Raw genomic sequence first — 20,279 nt, forward strand, 5'->3', positions numbered from 1 at the left:
CTATTCCATCATCAACTATTGACATTGGGTGTTTAGTTACAAAGAGATGAATAAGCTTCTCAACTCTTTTGGCTGGTGAGTTCATCATGGAGTGGGGAAAATTGGTTGGCACATATACTGGCTTGTGTTCCACATACAGATGTTCAATCTCATAGAATTGATGTGCCCTAACCATTGCTTTGAAATTTCCCAAAGCATCATCATCCAAAATTGGAGTCATTGACAACCAGAATGTTGTTCAGTTGGCATATGATACTAATATCCCATAGTTGTATAACCCAAACTTTTAGAAAAACTACCAAGCAAATCCATGTCAAGCAAATCGATGTTGACAAAAGTAATAAAGTGAACTTTTGTTTTTTCATATGCTTTACATGGATAATCAGTAAAATATTCGCCATGGACAACTCTAATGGTGAACCTCTTGTCGTTTCCTTTGCCATACTCTACAATCGGTGTGTTTTTTGGTTGCTCACTGCTTACAGTCCATAGTTGATACCTCGGCTTTGCCCATGGATTGACATTCATGTTTGTTGCCATTGTTCGTCGGATTTTTTTCACAGAGGATGAGAAATTCGAAGTTATCTTTTGATGGTGATGAAAATGCAAGAATGAGAGTTTACATATACAGGGAGGGTTTAAATAGATGATCAATTAGAGATGAAGAGACATCGACGCACGCCGTAAACACATCAGTCGCGATTACGTCCAGGGTACAGGGGAGGTTCAAGTTGAACGACGGCGGGTGTAATGATTAATTATTATTATATTTAGTTTTTATCATATTGTGTAAGTATGTCAAATTTTAAAAAATTATTTCATTAAAATATTTTTTTTATGTAGCCTAATATAAAAAATATATTTATTGTATAGTTATATAACATTGATAAATTAAAATACAAACAAATACTATTTATATTAAATATAAAAGTCTTAAATTAAAATATTGTAAAACGCCATTAATTGTACATAATATGAAATTAAAAAAAAAAAATCAAGAACAACATAGAGTGCATCCACAGCGAATATCTGACTTAATTGATTAAAGACTATCTTAATAGTGGGAGGGGCATTTTAGGCATTTTATAAGATTAAAAATAAAGTTCTTTTGGCAGAAATTACATTGCTATAATCAGCAACGAATAAAAGTACATATAGGATCTTGAATTGGAGACATGAATTTATCAAGTATAATAACCTTAAAACTAAATTAGGAACTTGAAGAACATTTTTAGAAACGTTATGTACAAATTCAGAATCAAACTTTAAGGGCAATTTGGGTGAGTTATTAGTAAATAAGACTATCTTAATAGTGGGAGGGGGCATTTTAGGCATTTTAAAATATTTAAAAACAAAACATATAGTTATTTTAATTACACAAATCCTGATATAGGTAATTTGATATTTAACTGATTTTGATTGATAGAATAGACAATTTTAACATTTGTTTAAGTGAGTTATTAGTAAATAAGTTTGTTAAATACATAGATAATGTAAATTCTACAATTGATTGATTAAAGATTATATTGATAGTGGAGGGGCAATTTAGGCATTGTATAATAATTACGTTTCAAATTGAACATTGAACAATCCATGATATAAGTGTAAAAATAAAGTTCTTTTGGCAGAAATTACATTGCTATAATCAACAACTAATAAAAGTACATATATGATTTTGAATTGGAGACATGAATTTATCAAGTAGAAGAACCTTAAAACTAAATTATGGGTAAATAACTTAGTTAAATACAGTTAGAAATACACAATGTTATTATCAAAGGATTTTTTTTTGGTGATGTTCAATAACAAATACGTAATACCACTTAATGTTTATATTTGATGTCTAATATCATGATACTTTTATTTTTTCTATACACAAATAAATGATAGTACATTGCTATTTATTGTATTAATCCCTAGGTTAATGTTTACTCCTTAATGAATACTTTCGAATGAAGAATAAAGTCATAATAAGATGTTATATTATCCAATATTGAATAAATAATAGTCATTTGGGAGATAAAAGCAATGTTGTATAAAATCAGTTCTACCAAAATCAAAATAACATAGTAAACGACATTATAGGAATGAAAAAAATAACACAATGTATATTCAAGAAATAAATATAAAAACCATCAAATCCAAACAAAAACCATTCAAAACCAATCCACCTAAAAATGTAAACGGCTTAAGAGTCTATGGTGCAGAAAAAAAAATTAACCATGAAGTAAGATTGTTTGTAAAAGTAAAATACATTTACTTTTATTTCTTGGGGACCAAAAGAGGCATTGGTTGTTCATCCGGTGGTAACAATTGAGCAGACTTAGATGTTGACAAATTCTCCATTTCATCAAGATCTATGCATGTAGCAAGGTTTCTTTTCAACTCAGTTGGTGTAGAAATGAACTTTGTAGGACTTGTTGCAGTTGAGTTGTCCTTGGCACAAGGTGTTAAATTGTCACCTGTCTGTGAAAAAGAATCCTAGAAAAAAAATTTAGTTAGTTGTTATACATTAAAACATAATACTTCAAAATTATAATTTAAAAACTACAACCTTGACAACTTTGGTCTCTTGGGAACCAATATCTGAAGAACCAATCATGAATGAATCCGAATTAGCAGGCTGCATCATCAGATCAAAAACAAAATGCTATTGAGTCAGATATTGTTGGGTCTAAGTGGTAAAAACTAAATATAATTGTTGAAAATAACATGTGGAATAATATTCTTTTTTTCCAGTTGATCAATTATGTCTGCATTATCGGTTAATCTTGATATCCCATAAATATTACTTTTATTAGTGACATTGTAACTTGAGATATCAATTTTAATCGCCAACTTTTTGTCCACCACAACTTTCAACTCCATTGGATACAAATCCAAATTGATGCCAAGCTAAAATATAAATAAATATTGTTAGAAAATTTGTGTATAAATATATAATTGTATAACATAAAGAAGTAATTTAGAACTATAAAATAATACCTTCTTGTTTTTATCATACAACTCTTTAGTTGTATATTTAAACAACTTCTTTGCGATCAAATAAGGTTAAAGTTAAGGTTCCTGTGTTATCTTGAACCCGAAGTGGGATTTTAAATCTAAATAAAGTATAAAATCATATTATATTACACAATTATGATAAACATATATTGTTTTTTTATATAAAATAAATATGTAATACCTTGGAATAACCGAAATTTTGATATTTTTGCATTTAGGATTAGCACATTCATAAGTAACGATTTCAACCACTTCATGAGAACCATCAACCTTATCAGTAGAAGACTCTTTTTGTTTTGCTGGCTTTTTGCAGTTGCTACAAGCAAGGTAATACCAACGTATGTTTTGACGTATTCCCTTAACAGTACCAACAATAACAACCGTTTTTCCTGGAAATTTAAATAATGTTTAATGTTAAGAAAATTTTAGTTTATGCCAGTGTATGTTAGTTTCGTTATAACAATATACTATGTTTGTTTCTTAAACTTTTAAAATTTAAAAATAAAAGTGCATTAAAGTAACAAATTTAAAAATAACGTAAAGTACCTCCAAAGGTTCAAACACATTATCAATATTCGAAAACAAATTATTTTTCAGAAAGTCATCGTGTTCCGTGTCTTGTTTTGATGCAATCATCTTGATTCCACTTGATGAAAGTTGTTGTCCATTTTCAGATATCAATCTGTTCATTGATAAAAAAGAAAGGTATTACATTTATTATAGTATGAAATAAGTAAATATGATAATACAAACGGAATTATAAATCAAAATACTTGTTTTTGTAGATTGTAATTTCATCGATATCATTGTTTACGAACAACCTACTAACATCAAAGTAAGTGGATGTAAAAGGACGATCTGCAAAAATAAAATTGATTATTAAATTATAAATATAAAATTCTAAAAAATGGTTGTTAAATATAATTGCAAACCATTAATAAACTCCACTTTGGCAAATTGAACAATAACAACAATTGGAGCAAGACTATTATTGTTAGCAAGAAAATCATGCATGTAGTATGCATTATGACCCCACAAAGTTACCTTAAGCTTAGTATCCCTGAAAAAATAAAGAAATAATGTAGATATTTTAAAAGAAAATATATTATTTGTTTATAATAATGGTGAATACTCTATATCTTGAAGATGCATGAGCATTTTGTGTTTTGATTTATCTTGTTCCGAGGTGTCCATACGCCCATATTAAAAAATGTGTCCAATAATATCTACAAAAGCAACAAAACACATGCTTAAGTTAATAAAAATTATGAATTTATAATAAAAAGAAAGAAAGCAGGATGTTATATAAGAAAAATTAATATTAAAAAAACCAACCAATAGAGTTTGACTCCAGGATGTTGTTAGAAAGAATCGTATTGAAGTCAACAAAAGCAAACCCATGTGCAGAACCAGAAAAGTTTTCACACTCTTTTAGAGTTGTATCGGGATTTAAAGTAAGTTTTTGTCCGGATCAGCAAAGTTAAAGTTTGAAGTATTTGGTGCGACATTAGGTTTCCTGATGTATAATGAAGTATCCTCTTTTAAATAGCGCTGGAATTTAGGAAACCATTTCTTCAGACAAGATGCATGAATTTTCCTTCCCTAAAAAATAATTAATTTACAAATATCAATAAATTTTTATAAAAATAATAATTGAATATATGCATGTTATACCTCCTCATCCATCAGAATCGTTTCAATCGAGTATGTGTCATTTGCATCAAAATTTGACTTTTGAGTCCAAAGACGTATGATGCGAACCTTAATTGTGAAACCGTCCTTGATTGAGTCAATCTCCTTTGATGGAGTAATATCTTCCATTATACCTTGAAAATTAAAAAAAAGTATATTTAACAAAAAAAGTTTTTAAATATAATCAAAAAATTCGTAAAGAAAACATATACTTAAAAAAAAGTACATTGCTATTTAACTGATTTTGATCGATAGAAATACACAATGTTATAATTTCTTTAAGTGAGTAATGGGTACATAAATGAGTTAAAATACATAAGGAAAAAACATGATCAACAGTTTATAAAATACATTGCTATTCAACAATCCGTGATACAGGTACATGATCAAACAGTTTATAAAAAACAATTAAAACAATTAAATACATTTAGGAAAAAATATGTGTTATTAATTACAGTTTATAAAAAACAGGGAAAACAGGTTATAAAAAGCAGGGTTAACAGATTAAAAAAACAGTAAACTGACCTGGTTGATTATGCAGTCCAAAACTAAAAAGTCGATGAGTATATACCCTGGATATAGGAAAAACACACTACAACCACAAAAAAAAGAGCGATAAATCTATGAGTATACCATCGATATATTAAAAACACAGAGTAAACAATGTAGTCTCCTTACCTGATGAATAAAGTTTGATCTATGCGTAGTGAAACAGGAAGGTAAGCACGCATGTAAAGGTGTATATATATCCGACTGATATTCGATTGCTGATTTGTTGGGATTGAATTTTGATTTGCTGATTTTTTGGGAGTGATAGAGTTTAACATTTATTTTCTGCCATATTTGTTGCAGAATTATATGGTATAATTGAAAATTCAAATTTCAAATATCATGATTTCCTGATTTAAATATTTACCGATTTATAAAAAGATTTTTATAATTTTTCGACTTTTCAGTGATTAATAACATAAAGGGCAATTCTGGAATTTCAGTTAGGTCAAATGAGCGGGAAAAGCCAAGAGGGATGGACTAAGATGGTGTCATGTGTCATCTAATGTACTGTTTTATTAGAATAGAAGATGGCATCTCGGTTTGGCCCATGTGTTCGTGTAGAGTCCCATAGGTTACTTGTAAATTTTATTTATTACCTTCAAAGAAAGAATTTCGTGTGTAAAAGAAATGGGCCAATGGTGTAAATACATTGCTTTAACATATGAAAATTAGAATATTATCATTCTGCATTAAAATATATTGCTTAACATATGATTTTTTTTTTCTAAAATATTTTGTTATTTTTTGTGTTTATAAACCTTTTACAAAATATATATCCCTAATCCCTGTCGACAAAACATAGTCTTTTGTTTTACATCGAAATAGAAAATACAAAAGAAATTAAATCTACTTTGCTTTGCTGACCAACTTTTTTCTGTGCGTTCACAAGATGATAAACTTTATTTCAATAATTCATCCTCCCTAATAAAAAATATATGAATGCACATGTGTTAAAAATCAAAATCATATTACTATTATAACAAAGAATTAAATATATACAATAACAATAGTAGTTTAATATCATTAAAACTCTTTTCATGAACTCTATATCATAATCGACGTGACCATTAGTTTCAAAACAAAGGCATTACAAATATGAATGGACAAGATTCCTGATGTCACTATTGTAGATATGATAAAGATAATGATAATGTTATTTGTTAATGTACCTAATTTTGACATGAAAGTGGTGATGGGCCATGGTAACAATGGTGGTGACAGGGGGCCAAAGAAGGCGACTGTGACGGTGATGGTGGTGATGATTGTGATATATCTAAAGAACAAGGTAGGGTTAAATGCATATTTATTTAATTATTTGTTATTTTTACCAACTTTTTAATTAAAATGACTTGTTATACATTTATGAAACAACGTTTTAGGTTGTTACTAACTACAGCAATACAAATTTTCTTTTACCAATTTATCTATGCATCAATTATCAATTTTTAGTAATATGTTAAAAGGTGGCTACCTAATTTATTTAAAAGATATATTTTTGTTGCATAAATTGATAAATAGCAAAATATGATTGCATAGCTATGTATTTAACCTTTTTCTAGATATACAATATTAATTTTTTTATAAATGTATGCTGTTATTAATAGCTTTTTGGTAATTGTGTCTGCATTCACATATATTCGAATCAAACGATCTTTTCCTATAAAAATGGATATAACAAACAACAATACCTGATAACATTAAGAAGTTTAAATATAATAGATAAAAATACTTAATAAAATTTAAAACAAACAAAGTATTTGTGCTACAAATATTTAACATCGAATGTACGTATCAATATTTGGTGATGTGTCCTCAATCCTCATCCCCCGTGGATATTATGCAAAATGTCAATATACGTTTCCCTTTGAAATGTCAAAATAATAGCTGGGTTGAACGTTATGTACATCAATTATTTTTATTCGCTTCTATAGAAAATACAAATTTATTGCTTCATCCGTAAACATACAACTTCAAACTAGGCAAATAAAAGTAGTTGAAGAAGAGGTTATGAGTTCAATTCCCTCGCAACACACTGCTTTCTATTACAAATGTGGGACTAACCTACTTGGTAACTGACGGTCATGGGTTCTAATTCGGTATCTAATCTGGGCACTGATGATTTTTACTAACTTGGTGATAATAACTTCTAACCACTAAACAGACATTAAAAAAAACATTAATTGAATAAACTAAACTTCTATAATTGATTCCATAGTTTGACATTTTTTTAAGTTAGTCACTATTAATCGAATAAACTAAACTTCTATAATTGATTCCATAGTTTGATATTTTTTTTAAAATTAGTCACTAAAATACCATATTATACATGCAACTTTTCTTTTTTCCTTTTACCCAACAAACGACCATCATTCTTGGGCAATTCAAAATCGTGAATTGTGAGTTTACTTTTCATATATAAATCTCATTATTAAGAAAGAAAAGAAGACAAAAGTAAATACTTGTAGCCCAACAGTATCACTTATTGGTGGAAAGGTACATCTAACAAAAGATTAAAGGCTTAAGTCTTGTTGGAAACGGAAGAAATAGTTTAGGAGTGTTGTATTTATGTTTAGGAGTGTTGTATTTATGTTCCTTGATCTTCATGTTCTTTCTTGGCCACCTCTATTAGATTTCTCTCACTAGAGGTTCACTTGCTATTGGCTTAGCGTACATCGTCGGATGCTCCTTTCTTTCTAGCCTCTCCATGGAACCCATTTGTGGTCAAAGCTTTTGGGGTCGAAAAACTTACATGTCTTAGCCTCTATTTACTAGATAATCATTTTTTTTTTAATTTTAATAATTTATGACATTCCTTTTATTAATTAACATGAAAAGAATCTTTTTTTTTTGTGGGCAAGATCAAGAAATCGCAACAATGGCACAAACTTATCTTCTTTACTCCTTTCCCGACCTCTTGGCTCAACAATTCTTACACCCATTCTGAATTAACATGAAAAGAATATATGGGTTTTCCGATGAACGAATGTAATATCCTTGCAAATGCGGTTTTAAGTATTACCTATGGAAGAATGTGGACGACTGTTTTGTAAAAAGAACATACATAATAAGTGCTCTTGTAAACCAACTTAATATGAATATTGTAGGCCTTTGTTGTCCCATTGACTCAACTCATCTCGTTAATAATTTTAGCATTTTAGGTAGCAAACGTTTATACGTGAAAAAATTGCGAAAATATAAAAATACTTGCGAGTGGAAACAATGTTTTCACAAAAAATATTATATTCGTGATGTTTTGTTATAAAAATGTATCTTTTGTGTAAGAAAAATAATCTTACGAATCAGGAAACGTTTTTAGTGAGGTAGATGGTCATTTTGTGATAAAAGATATAAGACTCGTTATAAAATAGAGTTATTTTAATGAATATCTTTTTTATTTATGTAAGTTCTAACTTCTAACTTTACTCTCGATCACGATTCAAACTCTGCAATTTGTAAAACAAATTTAAATAATTTATTTTAATAGTTTAAAACTGTCTATTAAAATTGTATATGCTAATACAAAGTAAACTGAAACCCCACCCAAACATAGTAATTAAATTTAACAATTTTGAAAAGTTACGTCCGTTTGGATACTAATTTATTTAACAGTTTAAATACATAAATAAAGTTTAACTAAATAGAAACTTAGTCAAATTGACAGAAACGGTATAAAATATATATTTTTAATGCACAATATGAAGAATATATTATTACTCTAGATAATAGAGTTTTTATAATTATATTTAATACACTGACTAAAAAGGTTTAACTCAACCGACATACAAAAATTGACCTCCGTTGGTTCGTTGTCAAAGTCGAGCCAACAACTTTATAATATCAAACTCAATTGACTCTCTGTTTTATATATTTATGATTAAAACTTGAATTTAATAAAGTTTGATAAAATCAAATTAATATAACACACTTTTACGATCCGACCCGTTTACACGTGATAGATACCCGGCTATAAAAACGGATCTAACATTACCTCCAAATATAACAAACAAATCACAATATTTATTAGTTCCCATTTTTGTTCGCCGACACTTCTCCCTCTCTTCATATTAATTCAACTGCCTGCTTCTCTCTCTCTCTCTCTCTCTCTCTCGCCATTATTCCAAAATCTCTCTTCCGTTTCTTTCTCACAATGCCATTAATATGCCAGTGGTCATAACAATGGCGAAACCTGCATCTTTCTCTTCCCTTCAACGGCTCTGTTATTGCATGCTTTGATCACGACAGTTCAAAAAATGGCTAAAATCAGCTTCCAACGCGTTTTGATGTTGAAGTTCGTTTCCGTGATCTTCATGTTCTTGAGCTGTGTTGAAGCCATTACTGATCCAACTGATGGTATTTGCACTACTAACACTAGTTTCATTTTCATTTTGTTGTTCATTTTTGGTTTGATCTCGACTGATTTGGTACTTTTGAGTTGTTTTAATTCGAATTGTGGTTAGTTTGGATTAAAATTCTGTTTTTCACAACGTGTTTTGATGCTTCAATTGGGTTTTGAGTCGTTCAAACTCGAACTTGAGGGTTTTGGGTAAATAAAATGTGTTTTACAGAGTTTGTGTGTGTTTGTTTGTGATTCATATGGAACCTTGGGCCTATGCGGATGTATAGCCATTGATGATTGATTCAATAGTTTTTATGATATAATGGTTCGTTTTTTCATCAAAACCTGGTATCCAAGCTAAATCAGATTAAAACCAAGTTTACTACTAACTTCATCACTATTGAAATCATCTCCATGAAAAGAGAGTAATTTCTTTCATTTAGAATCTTTTCATGTAAAAAAAGTTGTCTGGTTGCAGTTCAAGCACTTGGGGTTTTGTACTCATCTTTGAACAATGCTGCCCAGCTAACTAACTGGAAAAATAATGCTGGTGATCCATGTGGAGAGTCATGGAGAGGGGTTACCTGTCAGGGTACATCTGTTGTTTCCATGTGAGTTAAATTTTTCCAGAATAGAGTTATTTTGCAAGGCTTAGATGCATCAGATGCAAGAAATAGCAATGTACTTTCATTTATGTTTTTTTTTTAAATCATAGCATGCTACTTTCCTTTCTTTCCATCACATCATTATAATTTAAATTTTAAAAAATATATATTTTTCAAAGTATAATGTCCTAATAAGAAAAAAGAAAATTGGAATTACAATGTTGCAATAGAAAGAAACAAAAATAGGATGCGATAATAAAGAAATAAATGGAAGTACATTGCTATTTCTTTAACACTCATTCAACTAATAAGATTCATCATTGTTGGCTTAACACAGTGAACTTCCTGGGTTAGGACTTGATGGTACATTGGGATACTTGTTATCAAGCTTCATGTCACTGAAAACATTGTGAGAACACATCTTTAAATTCACCATACTTGCCAATCTTTCTAGGGCTATATTCGATGATACAGATGAGGAGGGCATTCTTGTCTTTTACACAGACAATAGATTGAGAGTGCGCCCTTGTCCCAACTTTTTTGGTAGAATAAAAAAGTGCAACTTTTGCCCCACCGACATCAGTCCCATGCAAGGCAAACACAGTACAGTCTATTCTGTCATGTCATGTCATGACATGACATGACCGCCATCAGTCCCATGCAAGGCAAACACTGAACAATCTGTTCTGTCATGCATGACGTGACATGACCGACATCAGTCCCATGCAAGGCAAACACAGTACAATCTGTTCTGTCATGTCATGTCATGACATGACCGACATCAGTCCCATGCAAGGCAAACAATGCAAGGCAAACACAGTACAATTTGTTCTGTCATGTCATGTCATATCATGTCTTGTCCTGTGTAACAAAAATAGGCTATATGTTCCTAATTTAAGTTTCATTTTGGGTGTTTTTTTTGTAGGGATTTAAGTGGTAACAACATTCATGACACACTTCCATATCAGTTACCACCAAATCTTACCAGCCTGTAATATTTAATCATTTCTCGGATCCTTTTTTACTTTCAATATTTACCAGTTTTTATTAAAAATATTCATCAAGTTTATGCGAATACACATTTGTTGTTGCATGCAGGAATTTTGCAAACAACAATATAAGTGGAAGTCTTCCTTATTCCATTGCTGTGATGTTTAATCTGAATTACATGTGAGCACCATAACACACATATACATGATCTAATGTTATTTTCCACAATGTTTAATCCAGTTAATCTTGGTTTCAGGAATCTTAGTAGCAATATGCTCTCTCAGAATATTGGCAATATTTTTTATAATCTCACTAGCCTTGCAACTTTGTAAGTTCAAACTGCAATACTTACAGACCACATTTTATATATGCATCTATATTTGGGCTAAATGCAAGAAATAGAAACATACTTTCATTTATTTATGTCTTATAGCATCTTACTTTCATATCTTTGTATTACAGTATTTTTCATTTCACTTTTTTTCTTATTAAGGCCTTATACTTTGAAAAATCTACCCAATTATACACTATTCTTTATGACTAGATCTGATACATTTACATGTAAATGCAGGGATCTTTCACATAACAACTTCACTGGAGATCTACCAAATTCCATCAGTTCATTGTCAAACATTTCTACATTGTGAGCCTATATTTATCACTACCCATTGCTTAATTATTGGCTTAATATGTCCAAAATTCTAATGATACTTTTTAAAAATTTCAGTCATGCACAGAACAATCAATTAACTGGTTCTTTAAGTTCCCTTTCTAGTCTACCTTTGACAAATATGTAAGTTTCACAAACTCTCATATTGTTTTGTTGTGTTCTTAAATTGTTCCAATTATATCTTATATGTTTTCTCCTTAACAGAAATATAGCAAACAACAATTTCACTGGATGGATACCAAAGGAGCTTCTCTCTATACCTACTTTCATGTAAGCTATTAAACTTGATACGTGTAATAACTTATCCCCTTACCCCATTGTTATTGTTATTGTTTTTGTTATTATGAGATTTATCTTTTTGTTGAAATGAAACAGATATGATGGAAATTCATTTGAGAATGCTCCTGCTCCTCTTCCACCTCCATACACCCCACCTTCACCCCTTATAATCAATAACAATAGAAGCCATTCTCTTCCAAGTGTGCCTACAGGCTCTAATGGTCAACTGTCAAGAAGTAGTAATCAGAAAAAGCTGAGGATTGGAGCTATTTTAGGCATAAGTTTGTGTTCTGCACTCTTGCTCTTTTTAGGGTTTCTTTTACTCGTCTTCTGCCTTCGAAAAGGGGTAAAAACGGAAAAGGGTCATAAAACTTCTACAGAAAGCCATCCACTCAGTGGTGAGAAATATTCTTACCATCTTCTTTAAGCCTTGTTTTTTATGCATGACATGACATGATAGAACTACAACATGTGTCGATGGGACAAAAATTCGCTATGGATCTCTCTCGTTTGTGGAAAAGACATAAATACCCTCCTCATCCTCATCATTGAAAATAGTTGTAGAAACTAGAAAGCCTGTCCAGACCTGCAAAAAGACATGAATACCCTCCTCCCAAAGAGGGAATATTTGAAAACATTCATGGAGTAAAATGCGTTCACTGTTTGTTTGCAGTTAATACAGAAATGCAAGAGCAGTGGGTAAAACCAACAGAAGAAAACACGTTTGAGATACAAAATTATGGGTCTACAACTACAAAGAGTGTTGGGTCTCCTATAACATCAATCCCATACACAGTTGCAGCTTTACAAACAGCAACCAACAGTTTCAGTCAAGAAAACATAATTGGTGAAGGCTCTTTAGGTCGTGTTTACAAAGCAGAGTTCCCCAGAGGGAAGGTATATTTATTTATTTATTTATTTATTCTGGTGCTCCAGATCTTTGTCGAGCTTCTTTTTTTTATGTCTATAACATAATTATTTTTGTTGGTAAATTTAATTGTCACATAGATGATGGTCATCAAGAAAATAGATAATTCAGCATTGTCACTACAAGATGAAGATAATTTTGTAGCAAATGTTTCAAATATGTCACGACTAAGGCATCCAAACATAGTTCTGTTAGAAGGATATTGTGTAGAGCATGGACAACGCCTTTTGGTTTATGAATACATTGCAAATGGGAGTTTGCATGATTTGTTGCATTTTGGTGATGAGCAGAACAAGTCCCTCACATGGAATGCACGTGTTAAAGTAGCACTCGGCACAGCTCGAGCCCTAGAGTATGTCACTAACGAGTAAATGACAATTTCGTCCCTGTGTTATGGTCATTTCTGTTGGATTTGGTCCAAAAAGGAATTGGATTTGGGTCCCTATGAAAGAGACACAGTATAATGTTCATTTTCTTATATTAACTGCTGGGATGTTAATTTAGACGGCTCAAGGACCAAAAAGGTTAAGAAATGGCACCATAGGGACCAAAAAGGCAAAACATATTTATTTTTGGACCAAATCCAAAAAAAAATGACTATAAAGTTAGGGACAAAAATGTAATTTTGTCTAAAAAATTAAAGATATCTCTATTTCCACCTCCTAAATGGTTGGTATGTCTGATAGGTATTTGCATGAAGTTTGCATGCCATGTGTTGTACATAAAAACTTCAAGTCATCAAACATTTTACTCGATGAGGAGCTCAACCCTCATTTATCAGACTGTGGTTTAGCCGCTCTTACACCAAACACACAGCGGGAGGTAAATTGGTGGACCCCACACCACACATTTCTGTTTCTACTTTTAGGTATAAAAGAAGGGTTAATGTCATAAAATAGCAACTAACTATGCCAAACTTTTTAAGCCATGTCACTCACTTTCTAATTCTGTCACAATCAAGTCACTCAGCCAAACTTTGACCGCTTAGATGCTGACATGGCGTCCCAATCTGCATAGTGACCGGTCAAAGGAGTCAAAAAGTTGGCTGATTGGGACAAAACTAGAAAGTTCAAGGGTTTAGTTTGTACAATTAAAATTTGGTCATTCTTAAGATATTACAAAAATAAATATTTAGTTAACAATTACATATAGCAATGTATTTTCATTTTACTTTGAAATTATTGCTTTTAAAAAGTAGCAAGTTACCCACCGGCTACTCATATAGTATAATTACTAATTAGACAGAGTTTTCAAAATATAATGTCGTAATAAGAAGAAAAAATTGAAAGTAGAATATCCTAATAAGAAGGACTTTTGTACAGACATCAACAACACAGACAGTGGGTTCATTTGGTTATAGTGCCCCTGAATTTGCATTGTCGGGTATTTATACTACAAAAAGTGATGTTTATAGCTTTGGAGTCGTAATGTTGGAGCTTTTGACTGGTCGAAAGCCACTCGACAGGTAAACACACAAACTCTCAACCAATTAAAAAATATTCTCAGCCATTTTTTAAATTGCAATAATAAAATTAATTTTTTTTTAAAATAAACGTGTAGCTCGAGAGTGAGATCTGAGCAATCACTTGTGAGATGGGCGACCCCTCAACTTCATGATATAGACTTATTGGCTAAAATGGTTGATCCTTCACTCAATGGCATGTATCCTGCCAAGTCTTTGTCTAGGTTTGCTGATGTCATTGCCCTTTGTGTTCAGGTAAACTTCTTCAAATCAAATTATTCTACACACACACACGTTTATACATTACATTTTTTTAAAGGCTAATGTTGTAATTTGAAAACATAAAAGTCAAATGAAAGTACATTGCTATTTTTTTGGTGTGCAGCCCGAACCAGAGTTTCGGCCTCCCATGTCTGAAGTTGTGCAAGCATTAGTTCGTTTAATGCAAAGGGCAAGCATGGCCAACAAACGATCTAATGGGGACTCAGGATTCATATACAAAACCCCTGATCACGACATGTTATATTAACATATAAACCTCATTTCTAAATGTGATGTGTATAATATTTGTATAGATACAATTCATATACATCAAAAGCTAGTTGCTTCATGTACAAGTATACCGTGAACGGGGTACAAATTTTGTAACACATAGTACAACCACTTTATGCATATATATTGTCATGATGGTTTATTGTATCACTGTTTGCATTTGTTATGTGCTGTTTTGTTTGCATGTTTGGTTTTGGTTGTATCTTGAGGTACAAGTATACATGCATGGGGTAGTACAACTATGAATCTCTATGGCACAAAGTACAAACGCTAAGCTTTTACAACAACCAGACATATTTCATTCGTTAAGAGCAAAAAGAGTAGGTTGCTCTCTTTGTACAAGTTTCTGAGTTGAAATAATGGAAACTTTTTTTTTAGTTTTAGATTATCTTGGAATTTTAAAATAAAACAAAATATATTGCAACACACATTGAACTGGAATTAAACCTAAAATAAAATTTGTAATTTTTTCTTTGTCCGATAAGGTGTAATTTTTTGTTCCAAACATATGTTTTTATTTACTTAATACAAAAAGAATGACTTGGGTTCTGGTTTAAGTTATATAACTTTTTACAAAATTGTTCTTGCTTATAGTTTTCCTTCCATTTCTCCGAGTGTGGCTGTGATTTTTAAATACTACTTTTTAAATATGATTTATCAAAACAACATTTCATGTAGACAAAAAAAAAAAAAACTTGAAAGAAACACACACATGCCTAGGAAACAACCAAATTTGAAAGGAGAAATCCGGAAATACAATTTAAAAAGTTTAACCTACAATTTTCTCATCACTAACTGTTTTCCAACCAAAAGACTCTTGAGTTAGTTTTTTTTCTGCACTGTACAACACCCATAACACATGGTACAACCCTCTCTCTTCAACCACACCAACTGAAATCACCTCTTTTGTCTCTTGTGTTCACCCTGCAAAATTAAAAATCCAAGACAACCAAATCAGACGCATGAAAAATGATCATCACCCAAACCATGCAATTTGAATAAATGGTGTTTACAAAAATATTTGAGAAATAGCAACATACTTTACATTTCTATCTACTACAGCATTTTACTTTCAAATTATTATTATTTTTTTCATATTAAGGCATTGCACTTTTCAACTTCTTTTTTCTTATAACGTAATTTTTTTTTACCAAATTATAGCAATGAAAATTGCTTTCTATCTGCTGCTATATAACTGGATAGATTTAGATAAAAGTAGGATTCTATAATGAACAAATCAATTAAAAAACATTGCTATTTCTGCATCAAGTCAAAAAGAATCACTCGTATATAGCTTAACAGATTAAGTAAAAAAGAAAAAATATCTAAAGCGATTAATTTTTTGGGGGTTGGAGAGTAGTCTGACTTTGACCTTGCCATTGACCAGAGAAGATGCAGAATTTCTATTTGGAGGTCTCTTAACATCTTCAGATGAGCAATCAGAACATGTAAAGCTATCTAATTGCTTTGCCTGCTCAGTAGTCATATTCAAACAAGTTGGATGATACCTACAATTGCAAACACAATAAAATGGTATAATGCTTACTTTAATCACTGCTGAATATATTTGATTTTAATGCTACAAATACATTGTAACGAGAATTGAGAAAGAAACAGAAGATGAAACAAATTTTTCAATAATGACATACCAGTCTTTGCAAGCTTCACATTGTACCATTAAGTCATCAGGATTATATGGCATTTCACATTTGCAATACCTTCAAAACAAAATCATAAAATAGTAATTTGAAGCTTCAAATTGGAAAAATGATTTAATCAATTATTAAAAAAGTGAGGCTGCATGCATTTGTTACACGGGACAAGCTTTCTAGGGCTATTTTTGATAATGAAGGTGAGGAGGGCATTTACGTCTTTTGGACAGATGAGAGCAAATAAAAAATTGAAATTTTTGGAACTCAATTTTTATCATAGTGAAGTCTCATCTATCAACTTAGGAATAACTTAAGGTTAATAACTAGTTTTCGGTTAACACAAAAAAAATGCCTTGTACTTCTACCATTTAACTTTTGACTGCTTTATATTTCTTTTTCCTAGTTAGCAGGTTTTAAAAAAGGCAGAAATAGCAGAAAAGCACAACATACTTTCACCTTTTTATCATGAAAGTATCATTTTCTTATGATTATTAATTTATTACAATAATAGTTCGGTGGCTAAATCGATAACATGGTAAAAGTACGTTGCGCTTTTCTGTGTTTTTCCCCGAATAACATGGAAAAATGTTTTTTTAAATGGTCAAAAAGTATAATGGTGTAATCACTACCATAAATTGTTAGATGGCTAATTCCATAAAATTATAAAAGTACAATGCTTTTCTAGTATTGTCCCCTTAACTAAAATGCTTGAAATACATTTTCCATGACTTTTTTTTTCTATTTATAACTTTCTACGGTTATTTTTAACGATGTAGATGAGGAGGGCATTTTCGTCTTTGGGATGGACAAATAAATTGAAAATTTTGTCTCATTGGCATCAGTCTCAGTTCCAGTCCAATACACATCAAACACAGTACAACCTGTTCAAAACTTACACTGCAACACGGTCAGGCGTGAACCCTCCGGTGGCAGCCTTGTACTCAAATCTACAAAAGTAGTCCTCGGGTCCCACATCCTCAAGCTTGGTGTAATTTTTGAAGGAATGGACAATACATTTGTCTTCAATTGTATGAGCACTTTGAATATCAAAGTGGTCGGATAAAAACAACTCTTTTATCCCATGAAATTGTCTTCTCCCTCCCATTGATTCCTCTGGACGATAATACCATCGAACTTTAACCTTCACGTTTCCTTTGACATCTGCTTCTATGTTCTCCACACGAGCTACATACGGGTTCTTCTCGTTCTCAGAAGATCTCATCAACACAGAATCTCCAGCTTCAAAACCATATCATCAAAAAACAATAAACTAGAATCACAAACCCTTCCCTAAAAGAGTGTTTGTTATCTACAAATATAAAGATATGGGTAATGATGTTTGTCTAGATAAAGTGTTGTATACTATTATACATAAGTCATAAGGTTTGCTTCTTTTCCGGATCATATAGGCCGTATGAATGAGAGTAAATGACCGTTAAACCCATATATTCCAACAATCAAATATTCATCAAGTTTAACGTGAGAGGAAAAAATAAACAGGGAAAATAGGCAAATAGGTTAGTGTTTTAATATATTCAGCTAGGTTTTTGGTTAAGTCATTATGTCCGGATTAAATCACAAAGAAACAACCATGTATAGTTGTTCAGGTGAAGTGCTTAGTCCATTAAGCCCTTTAGGTCAAAAAGAAACAACCCCTTAGATTGGTGTTTCTTTTTTACTTAATGCAGAAAGAACGATTTAATAGAGAAGGTCAGGAAATGAGGTTTTCCCATTGATTCCCAACTTAAAAATTGATCTACAACATTGTGTCTGAGGGATCAAAAGGGAAAATTTAGGAAAGAACCTAAAAGTTTCCTTGTTCTTGAGGTTTTTAGAAAAGAAAGAAACGAGGGAAGTTTTGGTTACTTTTCTATTCAAAAATTTCATTACAAATATGGGAAGTTTGACGAGGAAGAAACTTAGAAGACTTCAGAGAAAAAGATCATGAAAAAACTACCTTGACCTAAAGGTTAAAGCACAACACTTTCTTTTCATTTCTTTAGATATAGTATAATGATAAAATTGTTAGTTTTCTTCCCTTTTGCTCCAATTTGAAAACATGAAAAAAAAAATACTTTCTTTTGAACTAGGGCAAAAAATATTATTACATTTCCTATTTCTTTACTCTAGAAACTCATAAAACAAAGAAGCATTTCTATTCAGTTCTATCTCAAGTACCCTATGCTTGCAACTCTAGTCACAAATTCATCCATATGTATTGTTTAATATAGCTACAATGTGTGTGTACATGCTACAAAGAATCGACTTCAGCTTCTAAAGAGTTGTAAGTGAATTTTACACACACAAACGCACAAAAGTCCAGTTATCATGTTCTAGGTTTGACTATAGTTCAGCTAGCAAAATAAATTTTGTGAGAATATAGAGTGAAACTGGACTCAAACCAAAAGAAAAGAAAAAAACCATATACTGTAATCTAATCAGTTGTAGTTCTTGTTGGTGTCCTACACCAGCTAGATGTGGGGCCACATGTGCGCTCTTTTGGAAAGAAAAACTCAAACAACAAATCTGGCTCTTTTCAAGACTCTTTTGAAGAGAGAAAAAAATTTCAAAACCACGCATATCTAGTAATTCCAGTGCCCTACTTACATTACCCTAGCAACTACAGATGGAAACATGCAAACCACACACAAATTTTACATAATAAAGTCTCACATAAACAAAGGGTATTCAAATCACCTACTACACTAGGGTTTGAAAGTACATCGTTATGTCATGATTCCATTAGTCTCAAACATTTGTTCCTAAAACAAAATCTGAAGGACAAATTAAAAATCTGAAAAGGAAATCTATTTCAGCAAGTAAATGCTTTCGCGTGTTGTATGTTTGTATGTATTACCTCGGACTACTTTATTGGTGCCTCTGATGGTGTAGAATTCCAAGTCTCTCTTGCCTGGTCGAGTTTTCGCCATTGCTAACAATAAATCTGAGATCTTTGAACTGGAAAAGATTCCGATTGCGATGTTTATGCTTGTAATGACGGATTTTAAGCGTTATATCAACGGTGGAATCGAAAATGTAACGTCATTCTTGTGTGTACTTTCGTGATTCTTCGAGGGCTCGAACAATGTTTCTGCAGATAGGTGTATGAAAATGGAATTTGTTATTTATAGCCCGACCTAATTTTCATGTATTCATACATGATACATATACCAAAATACATATCAAGTCTTTATCCACTAAATTTATGCAACCAAAAAAATGTTTTATTACTTTAAAAAAATATTTTTAATTTATTCCTATTTTTATGGACTTATTTAACAAATTTTACATTTACCAAATTATTAATAATTTTCATTTTCATTAAAACACAAAAGTTTTATACAGATACAGCGGATAAACAGACAACAAACTGTAATGTTAACCTTTTTAGATGGTGAAACTAATTATTTTAAAACACAAATAGACCTTGGGGTCATAATTTTACTAACATGACCCGTTTGGCTCTATTAAGGAACTCTATAACATCTGGTGCAAGGAAACCGAAAGTACCAAATAAGAAAGATATAAATGTGTGTTGATTTTCCATTCACGCGTTCC

The 20,279-nt window shown here is 31.3% G+C and overlaps 2 protein-coding genes across 4 annotated transcripts; one reads left to right on the forward strand and one right to left on the reverse strand.

Moving 5' to 3' along the window:
* The first annotated feature begins 9,282 nt into the window (after positions 1-9,282).
* On the forward strand, positions 9,283-15,216 carry LOC145168368 (protein STRUBBELIG-RECEPTOR FAMILY 8-like). 2 transcript variants are annotated; one of them, XM_079087224.1, is made up of 16 exons: positions 9,283-9,597; positions 10,062-10,194; positions 10,526-10,597; positions 11,114-11,179; positions 11,287-11,358; positions 11,435-11,506; positions 11,750-11,821; positions 11,906-11,971; positions 12,053-12,118; positions 12,224-12,525; positions 12,801-13,024; positions 13,136-13,407; positions 13,742-13,877; positions 14,378-14,520; positions 14,616-14,772; positions 14,903-15,216. In XM_079087224.1, the coding sequence occupies exons 1-16, from the start codon at positions 9,498-9,500 to the stop codon at positions 15,044-15,046; spliced, it is 2,097 nt and encodes a 698-aa protein (XP_078943350.1). In that variant the 5' UTR covers positions 9,283-9,497; the 3' UTR covers positions 15,047-15,216. The 2 variants fall into 2 exon arrangements, with proteins under 2 accessions (XP_078943350.1, XP_078943352.1); XM_079087226.1 differs by having other exon boundaries at positions 10,109-10,194.
* A 566-nt stretch (positions 15,217-15,782) lies between these two features.
* On the reverse strand, positions 15,783-19,811 carry LOC145168394 (Bromo-adjacent homology (BAH) domain-containing protein). 2 transcript variants are annotated; one of them, XM_079087227.1, is made up of 5 exons: positions 19,579-19,811; positions 17,618-17,960; positions 16,719-16,787; positions 16,436-16,577; positions 15,783-15,993 (listed from the first exon to the last, which is right to left on the reverse strand). In XM_079087227.1, the coding sequence occupies exons 1-5, from the start codon at positions 19,649-19,651 to the stop codon at positions 15,967-15,969; spliced, it is 654 nt and encodes a 217-aa protein (XP_078943353.1). In that variant the 5' UTR covers positions 19,652-19,811; the 3' UTR covers positions 15,783-15,966. The 2 variants fall into 2 exon arrangements, with proteins under 2 accessions (XP_078943353.1, XP_078943358.1); XM_079087232.1 differs by having other exon boundaries at positions 16,442-16,577; positions 19,579-19,809.
* Positions 19,812-20,279: the final 468 nt, after the last annotated feature.

This window comes from Lactuca virosa, chromosome 1, assembly GCF_052849685.1.
Source record: "Lactuca virosa cultivar CGN04683 chromosome 1, Lactuca_virosa_CGN04683_v6, whole genome shotgun sequence".
In the NCBI taxonomy this organism is placed as follows: Eukaryota; Viridiplantae; Streptophyta; class Magnoliopsida; order Asterales; family Asteraceae; genus Lactuca; species Lactuca virosa.

Coding starts and splice junctions, on each gene's coding strand:
- LOC145168368 (XM_079087224.1), top strand. CDS start 9,498: ATGGCTAAAATCAGCTTCCAACGCGTTTTGATGTTGAAGTTCGTTTCC. Junction 11,822..11,905: donor TTGTCAAACATTTCTACATT/GTGAGCCTATAT, acceptor TAAAAATTTCAG/TCATGCACAGAACAATCAAT. Junction 13,408..13,741: donor GGCACAGCTCGAGCCCTAGA/GTATGTCACTAA, acceptor TATGTCTGATAG/GTATTTGCATGAAGTTTGCA.
- LOC145168394 (XM_079087227.1), bottom strand. CDS start 19,651: ATGGCGAAAACTCGACCAGGCAAGAGAGACTTGGAATTCTACACCATC. Junction 16,788..17,617: donor ACGCCTGACCGTGTTGCAGT/GTAAGTTTTGAA, acceptor TTTGTTTTGAAG/GTATTGCAAATGTGAAATGC. Junction 15,994..16,435: donor TGGTCAATGGCAAGGTCAAA/GTCAGACTACTC, acceptor TTAATTTTGCAG/GGTGAACACAAGAGACAAAA.